Source organism: Delphinapterus leucas, chromosome 2 (genome assembly GCF_059928025.1).
Source record: "Delphinapterus leucas isolate spDelLeu-1000000601 "Yukka" chromosome 2, BTC_Dleu_Yukka2, whole genome shotgun sequence".
NCBI lineage: Eukaryota > Metazoa > Chordata > Mammalia > Artiodactyla > Monodontidae > Delphinapterus > Delphinapterus leucas.
In genome coordinates this window covers 5,787,725-5,807,278 of record NC_143130.1, presented here as the reverse complement: position 1 = coordinate 5,807,278, position 19,554 = coordinate 5,787,725, and the positions used below count along the sequence as shown (strand labels likewise).

At 38.9% G+C, this 19,554-nt stretch overlaps 2 protein-coding genes across 2 annotated transcripts in view; one reads left to right on the top strand and one right to left on the bottom strand.

Annotated features, from left to right (window-relative positions):
* RSU1 (Ras suppressor protein 1) overlaps positions 1-19,554 on the bottom strand; it is a 300,130-nt gene that overhangs the window by 4,804 nt on the left and 275,772 nt on the right. Inside the window, exon 9 of the mRNA XM_022580590.2 lies at positions 1-19,554. This exon is cut by the window's left edge and continues 4,804 nt beyond it. Coding sequence (XP_022436298.1) covers position 19,554 — 1 coding nt within the window. The 3' untranslated portion in view covers positions 1-19,553.
* Positions 1-19,554, top strand: part of PTER (phosphotriesterase related) — a 65,846-nt gene that overhangs the window by 36,855 nt on the left and 9,437 nt on the right. The window contains 2 exon segments of the mRNA XM_022580584.2: positions 157-402; positions 404-423. Of these exon segments, the coding sequence (XP_022436292.2) occupies positions 157-402; positions 404-423 (266 nt within the window).

Below are 19,554 nucleotides of genomic sequence, written 5' to 3'. Positions count from 1 at the left end.
TCAGTAAAATGCCTTTCTCATTGACCGATACTAACTGAATGAATGTTGGATACATTTTTTAAAAGGATGAGTGACTGAATGACTAAATTCATTCACATACTGTGGTGACTCTATGTTGATAAAATCCGATCTATCAATTTTCACTCTCTTCCTTAGCTTACTGATGTCCTTGTTAATGAAAATCTCCATGCAGCTGATGGAACCAGTATCAAGTGTGGCGTTACTGGGGAAACTGGTTGCTCCTGGCCTCTGACTGAGAGTGAAAGAAGGGTTCTACGGGCAACAGCTCACGCTCAAGCTCAGCTTGGCTGTCCTGTTATCATTCACCCGGGAAGGAACCGAAGTGCACCATTTCAGATTATCCGAGTGCTGCAAGAGGCTGGAGCAGACACCTCCGAAACAAGTTATGTCACACCTCGATAGGTAAGCAGACCATCTACCAATTAGTGCGAACCATCGCAAGATTCATGAATGATCAAATAAATAAAATCATCAGATCAATAAAGCACTAGAAAAAAACTACGAACTACTTGGAAGATAGTATTTATAAAGTTTTACCATAGACGTTAATAAAAATCACCAATGCCATTCTTGTGTCCCTACCCCGTGTCAGTATCCTAGGTATTTTGCACAAGGCATTTCTTTTAATTTACTTAATCCTTCCTAATGCTTCACAGTTGGCGTCCCCACTTTGTCTCAGGGTATGATGTCACAGTGGGTGCTAATTCCACATGCTCAGTGTTTGCCAGTAGTTAAGAGTGATAAATTTATCTGCAAATATAAAGGGAAGGGGAATTGAATGGTTTTCACCCTGAGAATAAACACACACATAGAAGTGTTGAGGTGTGTTGTTGTGACTGGTGGTTTGAATCATCTTAATTTTGGAAAATGCACGGCTAAAAAAATAATAGTAATATGTATATTATTTGTTTGGCGGTATTATGTCTTAGTTTCCTATGGCTTCTGTAACAAATTATAAGAAACTGGGAGGCCTCAAACAATAGAAATGTACTCTCTGACAGCTCTGGAGGCCAGAAGTCTGGAATTAAGGTGTTGGCAGGGCTGCGCTTCCTCCAGGGATCTACAGGAGGAGGGTCCCTTGCCTCTTCTAGTGTCTGGTTGTTCCAGGTTTTCCTTGGCTTGTAGCCTAACTTCAATTTCTGCTGTCTTCACATGGCCTCCTTCTGCTCGTCTGTGTCTCCTCTTTTGCTTCTTATGAGGATACTTGTCATTAGCTTTAGTGCCCACCCAGATCTTCCAGGATGATCTCATCTCAAGATCCTTAACGCAATTACGTCTGCAAAGACCTTTTTCCAAATAGGGTCACTTTCAGAGATTCAGAGGGCTGAAACATGGACATGTCTTTCTGAGGTCCACCACTCAACCCTCTCATATTGTATTAGACCCGTAGGGCTCAGCAAAATAACTGACTATATAAATAGACATTGGCTGCAGTTATTTGTATGAAGAAGCCTAACAATGCTGCAAAGGCTAGACATCGGCCTTTACGTTGAATTGATGAAAGAGTTAACACAGTACCGATGAGACTGATAATACGTTACAATTAATTCTGTCTTGCAAAGTGGAACACAGCCATGTTAGCAGACTGATAAATCCTGATCATCAGACCCGACAGTCTGTTATTTAATAAATGAATGCTCCTACAGAACGTATTGGTAAAATGCTTCATCTTAATAAAAATACTGTAAAATCCTGTGCAGAAAAAAAATAAAACATATTATAATTGTGGCAGAACAGAGAAGCCAGTGTTAACGGGGAACCTGAGGGACCTCAAGGTAAAGGCAGTTGTCCTGGCAGCTGGGTTGATATTGAGATCAATACTTGGCTATCTTCAGGAATCTTCTGGTTGTACTGATAAAACAGAGGGATGTTTCTGGATACTGGTCACAGAGGTAGTGCATTGCAGTGTGGAGAATAGAATCTTTGGACCCAGAGACATGTGCTTTTAAATCTTGCCTCTACCATTTGCTATGCAATCTTGGGTAGCTTCATTTGAATTTAAAATAATGTATTTGATAATATACTTCTGTATGATATGGAATATATGTAGCACCTTTAATCAATAAGGATGATTTTTGATTCTTTTTAAACAGTGTGAAGTATATCAGGCATACAAAAGAGTATAGATAATATATATTTAAAAATTTTTAAATATTTATTAAGTTCTTGAAAACATTGCATTCTGCTGTTATTATATAAATCCTCTCTATATGCCCCTTAGACTACAGTTGTTAATCACGGTGTTCAAATATTCTATATTCCTACTGATTTTTTGACTGCTTGATCTATTGGTTACTATGAGAAGTATGTTAAAATCTCTCATGGTGGATTTTTAGTTTCTGATTGTACATACTTCAGTTTTCGCTTCATATATTTTGAAGCTATGTTATCACATGCATACAAATTATTATATCTTCCTGATGAATTGAAACTTATATCAACATATATGGAGCTGCTTTATCTTGCAATGTAAGTACTAGTGTTTTATTTTATTTCTTTTATTTTTTAAATAAATTTATTCTATTTATTTTTGGCTGCGTTGGGTCTTCATTGCTGCACGTGAGCTTTCTCTATTGAGGTGAGCGGGGGCTACTCTTTGTTGAGGTGCACGGGCTTCTCATTGCGGTGGCTTCTCTTCTTGCAGAGCGCGGACTCTAGGCACGTGGGCTTCAGTAGTTGTGGCACACAGGCTCAGTAGTTGTGGCTCACGGGCTCTAGAGCACAGGCTCAGTAGCTGTGGCACACAGGCTTAGTTGCTCCACGGCATGTGGGATCTTCCCGGACCAGGGCTCAAACCCGTGTCCCCTGCATTGGCAGGTGCATTCTTAACCACTGCACCAGCAGGGAAGCCCAGTACTAGTGTTTTAAAAGCTGTTTTATCTGATGTTAATGTGACTGTACCAGTCTTTTTGTGTTTGTCTTTATAATTTACATGTGTCTTGTATAAAAAGCATATGGCTGGGTTTGGAGTTTTACCCAGTCATTCTCTTTTTTTATACGCTAAATTCAGTTTATTTGCATTGACTATGTTTACTGATATGCTTATTTCATTTTTTTGTCATAGTTATCATTAAAATTTCTTGATTTCTTTTTATTGGTTTTTTTTTTCACCTCCATATTCTATTTATCCTCTTTACTTCTTTGCAAGGTATGTGTACGATTTATATCCTATTAGTAGTTATAGCAGAAAATTTAACATGTATATTTAACACATCAAATTTAAACATTTTAAAATATAGTAAACAGGGCCTCCCTGGTGGCACAGTGGTTGAGAGTCCGCCTGCCAATGCAGGGGACACGGGTTAGTGCCCCGGTCCGAGAAGATCCCACATGCCGCGGAGCGGCTGGGCCCGTGAGCCATGGCCGCTGAGCCTGCGCATCCAGGGCCTGTGCTCCGCAATGGGAGAGGCCACAACAGTGAGAGGTCCGCGTACCGCAAAAAAAAAGAAAAAAAAGTAAACAATTTTACCTTCCTTCATTCCTAGTAATACAAGAACTTTAGAAACCTCAGTTACTCACCATCTAAGTCTTAGGCTATATTTTCCAGGATGTGGGGTCTACCTGATTTTTTTTTTTTTTTTTTTTTGGTCACACTGCACGGCTTGTGGGATCCTAGTTCCCCGACTGGGGACTGAACCCAGGCCCTTGGCAGTGAAAGCGTGGAGTCCTAACCACTGGACCACCAGGGAATTCCCTACTTGACTTTTTTTAATCCCAGTGATAAGACATTATTTTATTATTAAAAAACATGGTTAATGTAGATTTAGATTAACTTTTTTGCTTTTTTTCTTGGCTTATCATTTCCTCTCACATCTCAGACCTTTATCCTTAAATTATTACTTATTTCCTGAGGTCCATCATTTGAAGTTCCTTTACTGAGGGTCTGTTTTGGTAATAAATGCTTAGATTTCATGTGTCTGCAAATGCATTTATTCCTTCATTCATAAGAGATCATTTAATATAATAGATAATTTATAATAGTGAATTAGAATAGATAATTCTATTTAAAAGCTATTCTTTCCAAGCCCTTTCCATTTTTATCTGACATGTATTATTGCTGTTATATCAGCTCAAAGTAATTGTGCTTCCTTTGAAGTAACCTGTCTTTTTTTTTTTTTCTGATGACTTGTAGCATCTTTTTCTCTGGTATTCTGTATTTTCCCTATGATCTATCTCAGTGTGAATTTCTTTTTTATTTTGTATGCTTGGAATTCCTCAGTAGAAGGGTCTTTTTCATTGTTTCCGGAAAATCTCAGCCATTGTCTCTTCAAATATTGCTTCACCCATATTTCCAGATTATTTACATTGTAAACTATAAGTTGATATAGGTAGGATCTTAATACCTGCACTTCATACTTCCATCCATTTGCATCTCTGAGCTGTAATTTCTTCAGTTCCATCTTCCTATTTACTCCTTCTCTCTCCAGTGGAATCAATGTGCTGCTTGGTCTATCAATTTGGTCTATAACATTAAGAACTATAGTTTTTATTTTTTCTTCTGTAAGTTCTATTTGGTTACTTTTCAAATCTCCTTGGTTAATTTTGATAATTTCTTTTTCCTTCAACATGCTTTCAGCTTCATCTTTACAAAAACAATTAAGCATACAATGTTAACCTTGCACTTAATAAATCTAATTCCCACTGTCTTTTTATTCTGAGTGGATAGTTTGTTGGTTCTTCTGGCCCTCATTCATTATTTCCTTGTAAAATATTACTGTGATCTTAGATTCCTTGGAAATTATTACAAATCCTGGGTGGGAGGGTCTTTTCCTGGCCTTTTGTTTGTTTGCTATGTTTGTTTCTTATAGGCAGTCAGGGGGCATTACCAACCTGAGACTACTTTAAATTTTTAAAAATTAAAAGACAATTTTTACTGTGGTAAAATACACATAAAATTTACCATCTTAGCCATTCTGAAATGTCAAGTTTGGTTGTGTTCAGTACATTCACGTTGTTGGGCAACTGATATCTAGAACTCTCTTCATTTGCACAACTGAAACTCTATAGCCACTGAACATCAACTCCCCATCCCCCCACCCCTGGCCCACGGCAACTGCCATTCGATTGTCTGTCTCTACGAATGTGACGACAGGTACGTCATACAAGTGGAATCCTACCGTATTTATCTTTCTGTGACTGTTTAAGCATTTGAGGGTTTTAGAACCACTCAGGTGCTATGAATTCTGGCCCCTAAACTCAGTAAGTGCAGGTTTGTGGTTATAGATTCTCATGGAAGACTTTTTTCCCAACTGCCTCCCCTCCACCAGAAGACAAGACTGAGGAAGACATATAATCTCCAAAGACTCCTCCTGTGGGCCAGATATGCACTGAGTCCACCCACATGGGTGTTGTTTTGGGTGAGAGGAGTACTCCCTTCATGTGCTGGCAGAGGCTATGTCTCTGATTTATTTCTATTCAGCCCCAGTTCTTTCTCACTTTGTCTTTTAAAACCCCCCAGGCATCAAAAAAACAAACAACCCAATTACAAACCCAATTACAAAATGGGTGGAAGACCTGAACAGACATTTTTCCAAAGAAGACATGCAGATGGTCATGAAAAGATGCTCAGTATCGTTAATCATCAGGAAAATGCAAATTAAAACCACAATGAGATCTCACCTCACACCTGTCAGAATGGCCACCATCAAAAAGAACACAAATAACAAATGCTGGTGAGGGTGTGGAGAAAAGGGATCCTTTGTGCACTGTTGGCGGGAGTGTAAGTTGGTTCAGTCATGTGGAAAACAGTACAGAGGTTTCTCAAAAAACTAAAAATAGAACTAGTATATGACTCAGCAATTTCACTCCTAGATATATATCCAAAAAAGCCAAAAACACTGATTCAAAAAGATACATGCACCGCAATGTTCACAGCAGCATCATTTACAATTGCCGAGATACGGAAGCAACCTAAGTGCCCATCAACAGGTGGGTAAATGGATAAAGAAGATGTGATGTCCAGGCCTACTAGAGAATGGACTTGAGGACACAGGGAGGGGGAAGGGGAAGCTGGGACAAAGTGAGAGAGTGGCGTGGACATATATACACTACCAAATGTAAAATAGATAGCTAGTGGGAGGCAGCCTCATAGCACAGGGAGATCAGCTCGGTGCTTTGTGACCACCTAGAGGGGTGGGATAGGGAGGGTGGGAGGCAGACACAAGAGGGAGGGGACATATGTATATGTATAACTGATTCACTTTGTTATAAAGCAGAAAGTAACACACCATTGTAAAGCGATTATACTCCAATAAAGGTGTAAAAAAAAAATTGAAAAATTTTAAAAAAAAGAAGATGTGATATCTATAAACAATGGAATACTACTCAACTGTAAAAAAGAATGAAATTTTGCCATTTGCAACAACATGAATAGATTTGGAGGGTATTATGCTAATGAAATAGAGAAAGACAAATACTGTATGATATCAGTTATATGTGGAACCTAAAAAATACAACAAACTAGTGAATATAACAAAAGAGGAAAGAGACTCACAGATACAGAGAACAAACTAGTGGTTACCAGTGAGGAGAGGGAGTGGGGAGGGGCAAGACAGCAGAAGGGGATTAAGAGGCACAAACTACTATGTATAAAATAAATAAACCACAAGGATATATTGTACAACACAGGGAATATAGTCAATATTTTATAATAACTAAAAATGGAGTATACGCTTTAAAAATTGTGAATCACTATGCTGTATACCAGAAACTTACATAATATTGTATACCAATTATACCTCAATAAAAAACAAACAAACATGCAAACGGCTGCTCTAGGTCACCCCTTACTCCTTATTTTCTCTGCTCTCTCTTTTGTTTCTGCCCCCTGAACAAGTCCTTTACTTTCCTACCAGCTTAGCCAGGCATTTAAAAATATGATATTTTGTCCCCTTTCATTTTATTCATTATTTTACATGTACTATGTTGGCAAGGTATCCTGTGAACGTTTAGCCTGCCCTACTGCTTGAACTGGCTCATACTAACTCTTAAAGAAGAATCTTTCTAACTCTATTTGTTTATACTTAAGACATGTAGGTAAGTGAGAAAATGAGGCCTGGCATTAATAGAACATAACCTTTCATTGAAAATTGTGAAATAAACGTTAACTTCTACAACAGTAGGACTTACTTGTTCATAAAATCAAACTCTACGTGTGTGTGTGTGTGTATATATATATATATGTTTACTCCTTGCTCATAAAATCAAGCAACATGTATAGGTACATAAAATGAATATATACATATGTATATGTATTTTCTTTTAAACAACAAAGCTACAGTATCTGAGATTCACTGGCTGCCATTTCAATGCCTCCTTTTAAAATGGCCCAGGATGGAATGGAGAGCTTGAAGTGACATGAGACAAACTCAGAGCATCCTAGAAAATCCTGAGACCAATTCTAGGACAGCCAGCCATTCTGTCCCTATATTATGGATTATTCAGGGTTCCAGTCCGGAAATACTATACCTAGAAGTATGAACATTTCAGAGGACAGGCAACTAGGGAAAATGGGCTTAGAAAAAGGAGTGCATTTGGAAAAACAAACCAAATAAAGTAACAGAAAAAAAAATTCAGGAAGGCAGAGGCAGGCAACTTTAGCTTTTTGATGTGAGTGTTCACAGCAAGACAGTTGCCAGGCTGGCGTTTGACTAGGTCAGCCTTTCACAGACTCTCTGAGGTCTGCTGGGCTGCACACACAATCTGACCTGTACTGAAAGGGCAAGGACTTCAGCTTCTATGATGGGGACAAATCACAAAAGAACATGTATTTCATGCAACAAAATGCACATACAACACACAAAAAGAAGAGCATCCTGAAAACAAGGCCTCCCGGAAAACAACAGGAATTTTTAGGCTTGAAAGAGAAGGTTCTGAACCCACAGGCTGCTGTGACTGTGGGTAGCAAGGTAAGATGCTGGCTCTGTCCTGCAACTCTTTTTAGGACACTGGGCTTTCTAGCCGGACTGCCGCTCAGCCTTGACTACCTGTAAAACTGTTCATTCATCCCCCTAAAGGTAGGATTTCTATCATTTGAGAATACAAAATAAAATATCTCCAGGTGTCCACAATCCATTGATGCAATTAAATTTTTTTAAAGTTTTTCTAATCTTTTTTTTAAATTTAATTATTTGGTTGCAGCGGGTCTTAGTTGTGACAGGTGGGCTCCTTAGTTGCGGCACGTGGGCTCCTTAGTTGTGGCATGTGAACTCTCAGTTGCGGCATGCATGTGGGGTCTGGTTTCCTGACCAGGGATTGAACCCAGGCCCCCTGCATCATTGGGAGCATGGAGTCTTATCCACTGCGCCACCAGGGAAGTACCAACAATTAAATATTTTTAAAGATATATAAATCTTCACTAGCATTCATAATAAGGCATTTTACCTTAAAATAGATGCACACACACGTAAAACAACAACAACAAAACTGCTATGTGCCTATCCAAAAGAAGCAGTTGAGACCCTGAGAGAGAAGAGTTAAGGAATGGCCAGCACCTTAGGACACCTCTGAACCACACTGTTGTCATGTGACCACTTGTGACCTGCTTCAGGTCATTTGCCTGGAGAGAACAGCCTGACAAGATAAATCTGCTTCTGTGTCTGGGCCCCTCCCCTAACCATCTGTTCTCTTTAAGAAATACAGGCCTGTGGAAGTGCCTGTGGACTGCGGTGGATGTAACCCTGGGGAACATTGTAGGGGGCTGCCCTTGACAGTTACAGCCGCCCAAAGTCAACATTTGTCGAAAAATAACACCAGCACTTATGTGTTCCCGTTTGGGCTTTTAATCCACAAAGGCTTTATGCCTTTTAATCACGTATTAAAACTTGACTACCTGTTAAAACTCTAGCCACATTTCCAGGTGGCATATGATCACAGCACTGCCTCTGCCCCTGGTTTGATACAGGGTATATGGGATTGAAGAAGATAACCCATAGAGAGTCTTTTTGCCATCCGCCTCCAAGGAATTTTCTCTGCAATGTACTATAGAGTAGCTGTAGGTATTTTTATGACAGCAAAATTCTGTCATCACCAAGGCAAGTTGGGTAGAGCAACATGGCTGGAAGGTATTTGGGTACCAACTATTTACTGATCAAACTCGGAGCCACTGGGACGGCCAAAGACAGGTGCTATGCCTCAATCTTTCTTCTACTTATCGATTTAACAAACCAAAGGGCTTTCATGGAAATCCAGGGCCTAGAGTTTGATTAGAGGCACAATGATAATTAAGTGCAGGAACACAGCACATCTCTCTCTTTGAAAATTTCTCCCTGTGGAAGGGAGAGGAATTTGACCCAAGGGTTTCTGAAAGAGGAGAAGGCAGATTGCAGTGGATGGGCTCTTTACCCCTGATTATTCAGGCCAAATTCGTCCATCTCCTTAAAGGACACAATTTAGATACATTTTTTTTCATGCTCTTAATTAGATAAAGTGAGTGAGTGGAAAATCACTTCATTTATTCATTCATTCAACAAATTATTTGTTAAGTGCCTAATTACCATATACCTGACACTAGGATGTAGCAGGGGACAAGACCCATTTTCTGCCTTCAACATGCTTACTTCATTATAATTATGGTGACTTAACCTTAAGGGTGTCTTTGTAAAGGCACCAAGAAATAATCATCTGGTATCCTTTGAACTGTACAGTTTTAATTCCTGTGAATACTAGTGAATTAATGTGAAACCATCCAAAAACAATTCCAGGCAAAAGTTCGGCAAACTTAAAACTGACCAAAATATTTTTATATATTTAAATAGCATGGAGGTACTTTTTTAAAAAAAAAAAAAAAAAAAGAACAATTGGAATGTTTTGCGCATGACATGGTTTATAACACTTAGAATCCTCTGTGTACGGTGCTGTATTTCTTAACAGTTTATTGTCAGGATCGTGTGTATGCATGCATTACGTGCAAAATGCACAGTATGTGGTGAGAGGAATGAGTATGCCTTGTGGAGTATATACTTTGTACATGTTATATATAGTAAAGACAACTTACTTAGTCATATCAGCTCAGATCCAACTACGGAGTGAGAAATTAAAGACATTAATTCAGGCAACAAAGTAGGGGACTGATAAGCACATGAGAATTGTTAAGAGAAAATATTTACTAGTAACACTGCCCTGTTCTCATTTCCTAATATCCACTGACATTTCTTCTGTTACCCGTATGGCATGAGACAGGAAAATGTAAGAAAAACGAGATGTCTTTAAACATACAATCATGGCTACTGGCATAGAATTAGGTATGACTGTAGCTAAAGTTTACATAAAAGTCTACACTGCAGCCCACAGAACGGGAGAAAATATTTGCAAATGAATCAACAGACAAGGGATTAATTTACAAAATATACAAACAGCTCATGATCAATATCAAAAAACCAACCCAATCAAATATCAAAAAAACCCAATCAAAAAATGGGTGAAAGATCTAAACAGACATTTCTTCAAAGAAGACATACAGGTAGCCAAGAGGCACATGAAAAGATGCTCAACGTCACTAATTATTAGAGAAATGCAAATCAAAACTACAATGAGGTATCACCTCACAATAGTCAGAATGGCCATCATCAAAAAAGCTACAAACAACAAATGCTGGAGAGGGTGTGGAGAAAAGGGAACCCTCTTGCACTGTTGGTGGGAATGGAAATTGATACAACCGTTATGCAGAACAGTATGGACGTTCCTTAAAAAACTAAAAATAGAGCTACCATATGATCCAGCAATCCCACTTTTGGGCATATATCCAGAGAAAATCATAATTCGAAAAGATACATGCTCTCCAATGTTCAATGCAGCACTATTCACAATAGCCAGGACACAGAAGCAACCTAAATGCCCATCAACAGAAGAATGGATAAAGAAGATGCGGTACATATATACAATGGAATAGTACTCAGCCATAGAAAGAATGAAATAATGCCACTTGTCGCAACATGGATGGACCTAGAGACTGTCATACCGAGTGAAGTAAGTCAGACAGAGAAAGACAAATACCATATGATATCACTTATATGTGGAATCTAAAAAAATGGTACAAATGAACTTATTTACAAAACAGAAATAGAGTCACAAATGTGAAAAACAAACTTGTGGTTATGGGGGGAAGGGGGAGAGGGATAAATTGGGGTTGACATATACACACTACTGTATATAAAACAGATAACTAATAAGGACCTACTGTATAGCACAGGGAACTCTACTCAGTGCTCTATAATGACCTATATGGGAAAAGAATCTAAAAACGAGTGGATATATGTGTATGTATAACTGATTCACTTTGCTGTACGGCAGAAACTAACACAACATTGTAAATCAATTATACTCCAATAAAAAAAAATTTTTTTAAAGTCTACATCGGTTTGTAGAGAGCACTCAGTGACAAAGAAACACAAACCTTGAACACATTTCTGTGTGATGTCGTGTGGTGACATTGGCCACAGCTATTCTTTCATGAATGCAGTGCCTATTCTATGTCTGCCTGGGACAATGGAGAAAGAGGGAGTGCTGGGGTCACAGTGTCTGATTCTATTTCTGACACCAGCACTTACTTGCTAAGTGACCGTCAGCAAGTCATTTAAGCCTCCAGTCTTTTGCTCATCTGTCAAAAGGCATTAAGAAAAATTACTTTTTAACCCTTAATGTGTTAGGCAAATTTCCCCGACACTTGCAAAACTTATTTTAAAAGAAATAGAAAATCCAGGCAAATACTGGACAAACTGAAATGGAGCAAAACTACTTAATATACCTAAAAGTGCCGAATAAAATGCAATTAAGTTATGCTGGTAATTGGTATGTGTTGAGTATCCTAAATCGGACTCTTTAACAAAGACACTTGGGCGAATCAGCCCAATGTCAAGAGCAAACGAAGGCACTAGTCCTGTATTCTCTCTGATACATTATACCCACCAAAAGCTTCCACAAGTAATTTTTTTCTTCTAGAGACATTTTTCATGACTCTGACACCATTCCCGTGAAATGTGACATTATAACAAAAAGGATTGCCATGTCTATGAGATTTATCTTCACTCTCCTCAATACCATCATTCCTTGAACTGTGTATCGCTTACATGAAAAACGCAACCTCTTTTGTGCTCTGTGGTAGCTGGAAAGTTCATATGGTAAAAAGCTCTTCCTAGGGTGGATAAACTGTGAAATCCATTTTAAAATGAGGTTTTAATTACATTTCGCAATTCAGAGCCAACTTCTGGTTTTGGTGTAATTTAAACAAGAGTTTTTTTCTCTTGCAGCCATCTGTTCCTTTTCCTCAAGCCTACACTTATGTCATAATATTGAAAATGTGACGTCATTCCCTCCTATGACATCACTAAACATCTCTGTACGATAAAGACCCAAGAAGAGAACTGAATCACGTGGGAGGAAGACGCCTGTTCAAATATAGATAATGAGGAATATGTAAAATAAATACATTGCAATCGGAATTATTTTTCTATTGCTTTTCATTCCCAGTTACTCTCTACAGTTGAAAAGACTGTTCCATACAAGTAATGCTTTATCACAAAAAAATCCTCTAAAAAAGACAAAAGAATCTTTAAAATACCTACATATATGGGAATAAACTAGTATATTAATGTGAATGCACCATCTGAATTGATGGCTTTGAGTTTGTGTGAAACCAGAGTTCCTGGTAAATATTTAATTGAAATAATAAATTATACTTTCTAGCCACAGACGATGTTTAGGCCGTACATTAAAAACTTACTTCATTCTATTCAGTTTCTATTTTTGACATTAAAAAATAAATTAAGTGAAATTCATCAATTAAGAATTTTTCAGATTTTGTAGGTAAGCTGCAACTGCCGTTAATAGTATAGAAATATACGTAGTGTTGTAAAATTATATTAACATTGAATTTATTAGGTTATAGTAATTTATATATTAGTTTCTTTTAAACATTGTATTACAACTATTTTAAAAGTTATTTTAGGTTGTTACACCAACAATTCTAGGTGAGTTTAATAATTCTTTTAAGTAGTTGTTGAAGAACTCTCATAAAATTATAAAGAATCCCACATGACGCTATCTGTACAAATACGCATTGGTTTTAAATTAAGAAATTCAGTGAAGAGGGAGACAGGACTTCTTTGGAGTTCTTTTGTGGTAAACAATTTTTATAATAATCAGTCATTGAAATTAAACATTGTTTTAAATAAATCGGTTATATATAAGCATCTCATTATCGTATTTTTAAGTTAAAAATTTTTTTTTAATTACTTGGTCGAGTTCGTAAGTTTTGGCACTGAAGATATTCTGTGCTTCTGTATGTGTCAGGCCCTGAGCTAGTCCAGTCTCAAAATACAGCGACACTCACAGCGCTTACCCTCCGGGCCCCGGAATTCACAGACTGGAGTAGCTGATCAATTCCAACGAAGTCACTGCACAGCATAATGGAAAGTGCACTAGCCTAGGAGTTCCTGGAATTCCTGGGTTCTTGATCACTTAAAAGACCCAAGCTTTAGTTTCTTCATTTCTGCAATCGTGTTAATATGCAGCATCAGTATTTCACCAGTTCATTATGAGTTTCAGAACCTGCCCTTTCCATGCTCGTGGTAGCATTTAATGATGCCAACATCTAATGAACTGCCCGTGGCAGGCCCTTGATTCTCCTTCTACACTTCTGTCACTATGGAGACCGTGTCCCACCACTTACTCTTCCTTCTTGCCCTATTCTGGTCAATGACAGTATTATTCGCCCAGATGTTAGTCTAAAGTCCCCTCCCCTCTGCAGCCCCACATGTTAAAACCTGTCTACCACACTAAGATCTCCAAATACAGCCCCTCTGATCTATTCCTCACTTAATTCAGGTCCTCATTGTCACCTGAACTACTGTAATTGTCTCCAAACAGGAACCACCCCCTTAGCTTTGCTCCCTAATCTAGCCTCCAAATTGCCATCATTTGGATCTTTGCAAACACAAATCTGATTACATTCCCCAACCCCGATTTACGATCCTTCAGTGGTTCTGTGTCACCTTCAGCACAAAATCCAAACATCTTGGTCATCTGGTCCCCACCCATCTCTCCATCTCATCTCCCACCCTCTCTAGTGCATAGGCAAAATCTGGGCTAAAGCCACACTGCCCGTGACTTTGAGTAACCTATTTCCAACCTAGTCCGTCTGGTGGACATACCCTATTCTCTGATCTACTAGGCAGAGTCTTTCTTCAATATACAACTCATCAGAGATTTTGTTCTCTATGAAGCTTTTCCTGGATGAGCCAAGCAGTGTTTGATATCTCCTTCTTTGTGTCAATCCAGTTCCTAGTAGTACTTTCTTAGACTTGGTAAGGTCTGAAAAGCCATTCTGTGTTTCCATGTCTCTTTTCCCTAATAGACACTGATCTTCTTGAAGGATGAGACCCTGTATTATTTGTCTTTTTTTCCCCGGCTCATACTTCATAGTAAGTAGATGATCAACAATTTCTTATTAGATGGATGGGTGGGTGGGTGGGTGGGTGGGTGGATGGATGGATGGATGGATGGATGGATGGATGGATGGATGGATAGATGCGTCTCCCCTCATGCACTTTAGCTCTGATAAATTACAGCCTTATCTTCTAGAAATGACAAGCTCTTTTACCTCTCAATAGGTGTTCTCCTGGATTATCCATCCGTCACCGGACACTTAAACCCCACCAACCTACATCTGAGTCGTTTTCTTCAAGACTCAACTCAAAGGAATCACCTCTTTCATTATTCTTTCATAATACTTTGTATGTATTTTTACTATAAAAAGCTTTCAACACATTTAATTGTAATTATTAATTTAGATATCTATCTCCTTCCCTAGACTTTCAGTTCTTTGAGACAGCAGCTTAAATTTCTTATTCATAGGAGTATCCCCAGCACAAAGGCTAGCACGGGGTAGGTGATAGCACAAGACAGTAAATGTTGGCTGAATTAATTCATGAAGGTGTACTTGAATGTATGAGACGAAATCATGCATTTGCGAGTATCTTGAAACTGTAAAAACCCAAGACAAATGTTAGGTAATGTCATCATCTTGATTACACCACGTGTTATATCCTTTCCTCTGCTTCTTAATTCTTGCTTCCTAGAGAGCGCAAAGCTCCTTGTCTAAATTATCTCTTCACACAGACTTCCTTGTTCCCACTCAGAGTGCATTTTGACATTAAACTACACCCCTCAGCTCTTGGATCAGATCTAGAATATAAAGAGGTTTGAAAAACAGAATCAACTGTCTTGCATTTTAATACTGGCCTTAAAACATGTATGTACGTGATAACCATATTCTGAAAATGAAGATAGCCAAATGGCATCAGAGAACCATTTTCTTAGTTAATAGCAATATATTTGTCATAAATATAAGCCCGTTCCTTACATAGAGAGAATCTGTTTACTGGTTGAAGAGCAAAAGTGTCAAACATGCAACAAAAGAAATGATATAGTATGAATAACAAGAACAAATACTTGATTCAAACACCTCGTCTTCCTCTTGGGAAATCTCAGGACATTTTACAAATGACATTGCAATCAACTTCATTCACCTGGAAGAAGGGACTTTCTCCAGTGTGAAATGCAGTAGCTCTTCTGCATCTCAAAGTCACCTCATTGACTATTTAGGGCAAGAGATGAAAGATATATACCTTAAAGGCTGGGGAAGACTGGAATAAGAGAGAACATAATTATTCATGGGTATAGAATATGGAATGAGGAAAACTGGCTGCGGTTGACACCTTCGCTCTCATAAGAAGTGCTATGAGATCACTGAGGGGCAGGACCTCCGTTTAATCCTCTTCTGACAGACGTCAAGCAGAGTACATTTTCCCCTGGTACCATTTTGACATCTGGGGTCAATCCGTTCTCCAAGTGAAAAAAAAGTCACATGCATAAATGCAACTTCAGTAGCACCTTGACAATCCCTGGAAGCCATCCAGCGGAATGTCAGTTTAATGTAGTTAAGTCACCTTGTTAGACATTCACGGTGCAAGGTGAGATGCTTTTGTGATGGGGTGTATTTCTCCATAGGTAAGTGCTGACGTAAGGAATGGAGCAGCTGAGGCGGGTGAATGCTGTCATCACGAAAGGGGCAGCAGGGTCTAAGAACATGGCTTCTGAAGATGAACGCAATTTGCATTTATTCACCACCTCCTCCTTTGGGGAGTTGAGACTTACAAGCTTTTCTGAGACTTAGTTTCCTCATCTATAAAATGGGGATGATCATACTTTTCTCATGTAGTTTTTGTAAAGATTAAACGAGAAAGGGCCGTTTATTTTGCCTGAGGATTATTGTTTTATTTTCTTGCTTCACCTACTTCTCCATCCTACCGCCTCATTAATATCTAATACCAAACTCATTTTATTTTCAGGGCTGTCTTCTGAAAAGTATGTCTGATCATTGACCTACTTTTTCCCGTGGATTTTATACTATGTTTCCTCCTTCAATAGGGAGAATTTAAGTGCACTCATGTCTTAGTTGCCTTCACACTAATGTTTAGTTATCTAGGATGTGTCACATCATCAAATGTCACTACTACTAATAATATGTATATATGTATGTACGTACACATATGTATGTGTATGTGTGTGTGTGTGTGTGTGTGTGTGTATGTGTATTTATCCTGGCTTTCTAATGACAGCAAATTTGTCTGCCTCCTTTTTAAACAGCATTCTCCTGATGGTCAAAATCAGCTTAATTGCTTCTTTTCTGAAATCTTCTTGCCTACATATGACTGTGAAATTTTTAAGAGTGTTTTACAGAGGGACCATTTCCCTCAAAGACACACTCCTTTCTACGTGCTGTTCTACAGGGTAAGAACTCCCAGGGATTACATTTGAAACTTCCATGTGTAGATGAATCTTACTGAACATGTTCGTCTTCCTCTAGAAAGTGAACCCTGCCTATGGTGCCATTCTTCCGATAACATTTCCAATACAGGCAGGATTTATATATAATTGACATCCGGAGATCTAGATGCCTACGTTCCCCAGCCCTCTCTGAGATGAGGTTTTTGGAAGACCACATCCATGAAGATCACTCAGGGCCTCGTGGGCCACTGTTAAGGCCCTGGCTTTCTCTCGGAGGGAAATGGGGAGCTATTGGTGGGTTGTGAGCGGAGGAGAGACCTGATCTGACTTAGGTGTGTAGATAGATTTTGGTTGCTGTATTGGAATAGACTGTAACAGAGGAAAGGTAGAGAAGTAGGGAGAGTACTTGGGAATCTATTGCAGGGATCCTGCAAGAGAAGATGGTGTTTTGGACCAGGAGGGTAGCAGGGGAGGTGGTGACATATTTGGATTCTGGTCCTATTTTGAAAGTCAAACCAAAAGTCTATCTTGATGGGCTAGATGTAGAGTGATTCAGAGGAAGAAAGAGGAGAAAGCTCCAAGATTTCTGGCCTGAGCACTGGATGGATGGAGTTGCCATCAACTTAGTTGGAGCAGCTGGTTTGGGGCAGGACATGAGGGGTTTAGTTCAAGGCATGTTAAGCTTGAGTTGCCTATTAGACATCCAAGTAGAGATGGCAATTAGGCATGCAAGTCTGAACTTCAGGAGAGAGGACCTCATTATAGAAGACCCTTAATATGTGCCACTTAGTGTTTGTAAGAGGCTTAGAGCAACATAAGGCTCCTAGTAAGAAAGTAAGCAATGGTCACAATTAATATAGTTCCTTCTCCTCCTCTGACCATATTATTAGAAATATCCAAAATACCTGTAATGGTCAAATCCTGTCTATTACATGTCGTTATGCTTTGAGCTACTGATTGAAGACCTCCACAAACTAAGCCTTTCTTACTTTTTTGGATAACTTCCATTTTTCAAGCGCAGTTTTTGAGGGTACTGCGGGGAGGGAACTACATTTCAAAATAAAAATTAAAACACACAATGTGCACACAAAGTCAACGTAATTCTGGAAAATGTCCTTTGAGGATAAAATATGTAGCACTGGGACTTCCCTGGTGGCACAGTGGTTAAGAAGCACCTGCCAACGCAGGGGACACGGGTTCGATCCCTGGTCCGGGAAGATCCCACATGCCGCGGAGCAGCTAAGCCCGTGTGCCACAACTACTGAGCCTGCGCTCTAGAGCCCACGAGCCACAACTACTGAAGCCCGTGCACCCTAGAGCCCGTGCTCCGCAACAAAGAGAAGCCACCGCAATGAGAAGCCCGCGCACCTCAACGAAGAGTAGCGCCCCCCTCGCCACAACTAGAGAAAGCCCGCGCGCAGCAGCGAAGACCCAACACAGACAAAAATAATAAAAAATTTTAGAAAAGGAAAAAAATACTAAACTTATCTCTTCCCCCTTATGTTATTTTAATTGTGTATATTTCATTTTTAAGCATGGTTCTTTGGGGAAAACAGAATATGTTTACTATAGTAAAACACATATTCTTTTAGCCTAGTAATTTTGGAAGCAAAAATGGTCTCCATGGTAAGAAGATAGAAAAGGAGTGGTATTAATAGAAGGTAGCACAGAGCTAATGTGCATTTTATAGCATAAAGGAAAGACGTTTTTAGCCTCCCTGCCTTAAACAACATCGTGAACTCTAAGTTTCGCTAAACTGGTGAACAGAATAAAAAGGAGCCAGCTACGATATGATGGCTGAGTGAAAGTCAAGACCAGCTCTCCGGCAGCAGCCCAGGACAGCAGAGTCCTCTCACACTCGGACACAGAGGCTTAATTGGTCCTCCTAGGGTTTGGAAGAGAGGCTTTGAAAATACTTCTGACCTCTTAGAAGCAGATTTATAGACATACAATAGTGCTTTAATCCTTGCATCCTGGCATTGCCAAAGTAATAGGATATCAGAATGGATAAAACCCTAATAAGACAAGGATTATCTGATGTTGCAACTCTTCTCCAAGCCCATCTTGGATCCCAAACAATCACTTCCTTCCTCTAGGTCGTTAACTCCCTTCACACAATGTTTAATGAGGTGTATTTTTTCCTTCACATTTTTTCCATATTGCCTCCTGGTAGGATTTTTTCTTTCTTTCTTTCCTATTTCTCTCTGTGCTTGAATCTCTACGATGGCATTTTGGGAGTTAATTTTAGGCATCCTTTTTACTTGTTAGAGTCTCAATTTCTTGAGATAATCTACTCGTTCCAGACTCAACTCTTCTGTCTGTAGCCTGCACTCATCCTATATTTTTCTCCATTTCCCATTCATTTACACAGTCTTACAAAGAGTGATATTTTTAGTATGATCTCTACTGAAGTGAGAAGATAGCCATAAAATTAACATAAAATAATAAATTTTGTTTAAAAAATAAACACACCAGAACATAAATATCTCTAGGAGTATTGCCCCTCCTTTTTCTAAAAAAAATTGCAATGATATTCACATATGCTTTGGAATTAATTTTAGAACAGCTTTATGATCCTCACAAGAAAATCGCCCTGTTACCTTACCTTGGCTTCCTGTTTTATCCAGATCAGTATTACTCACCTAATTCTCCAGTCCTGATGCCAAATTTCCTCTGATAGTTTCCACAGATCACAGCAGTCCCACTAAGGATTTTCAAAGGAATACGGAGCATATCCTGAAGACAATT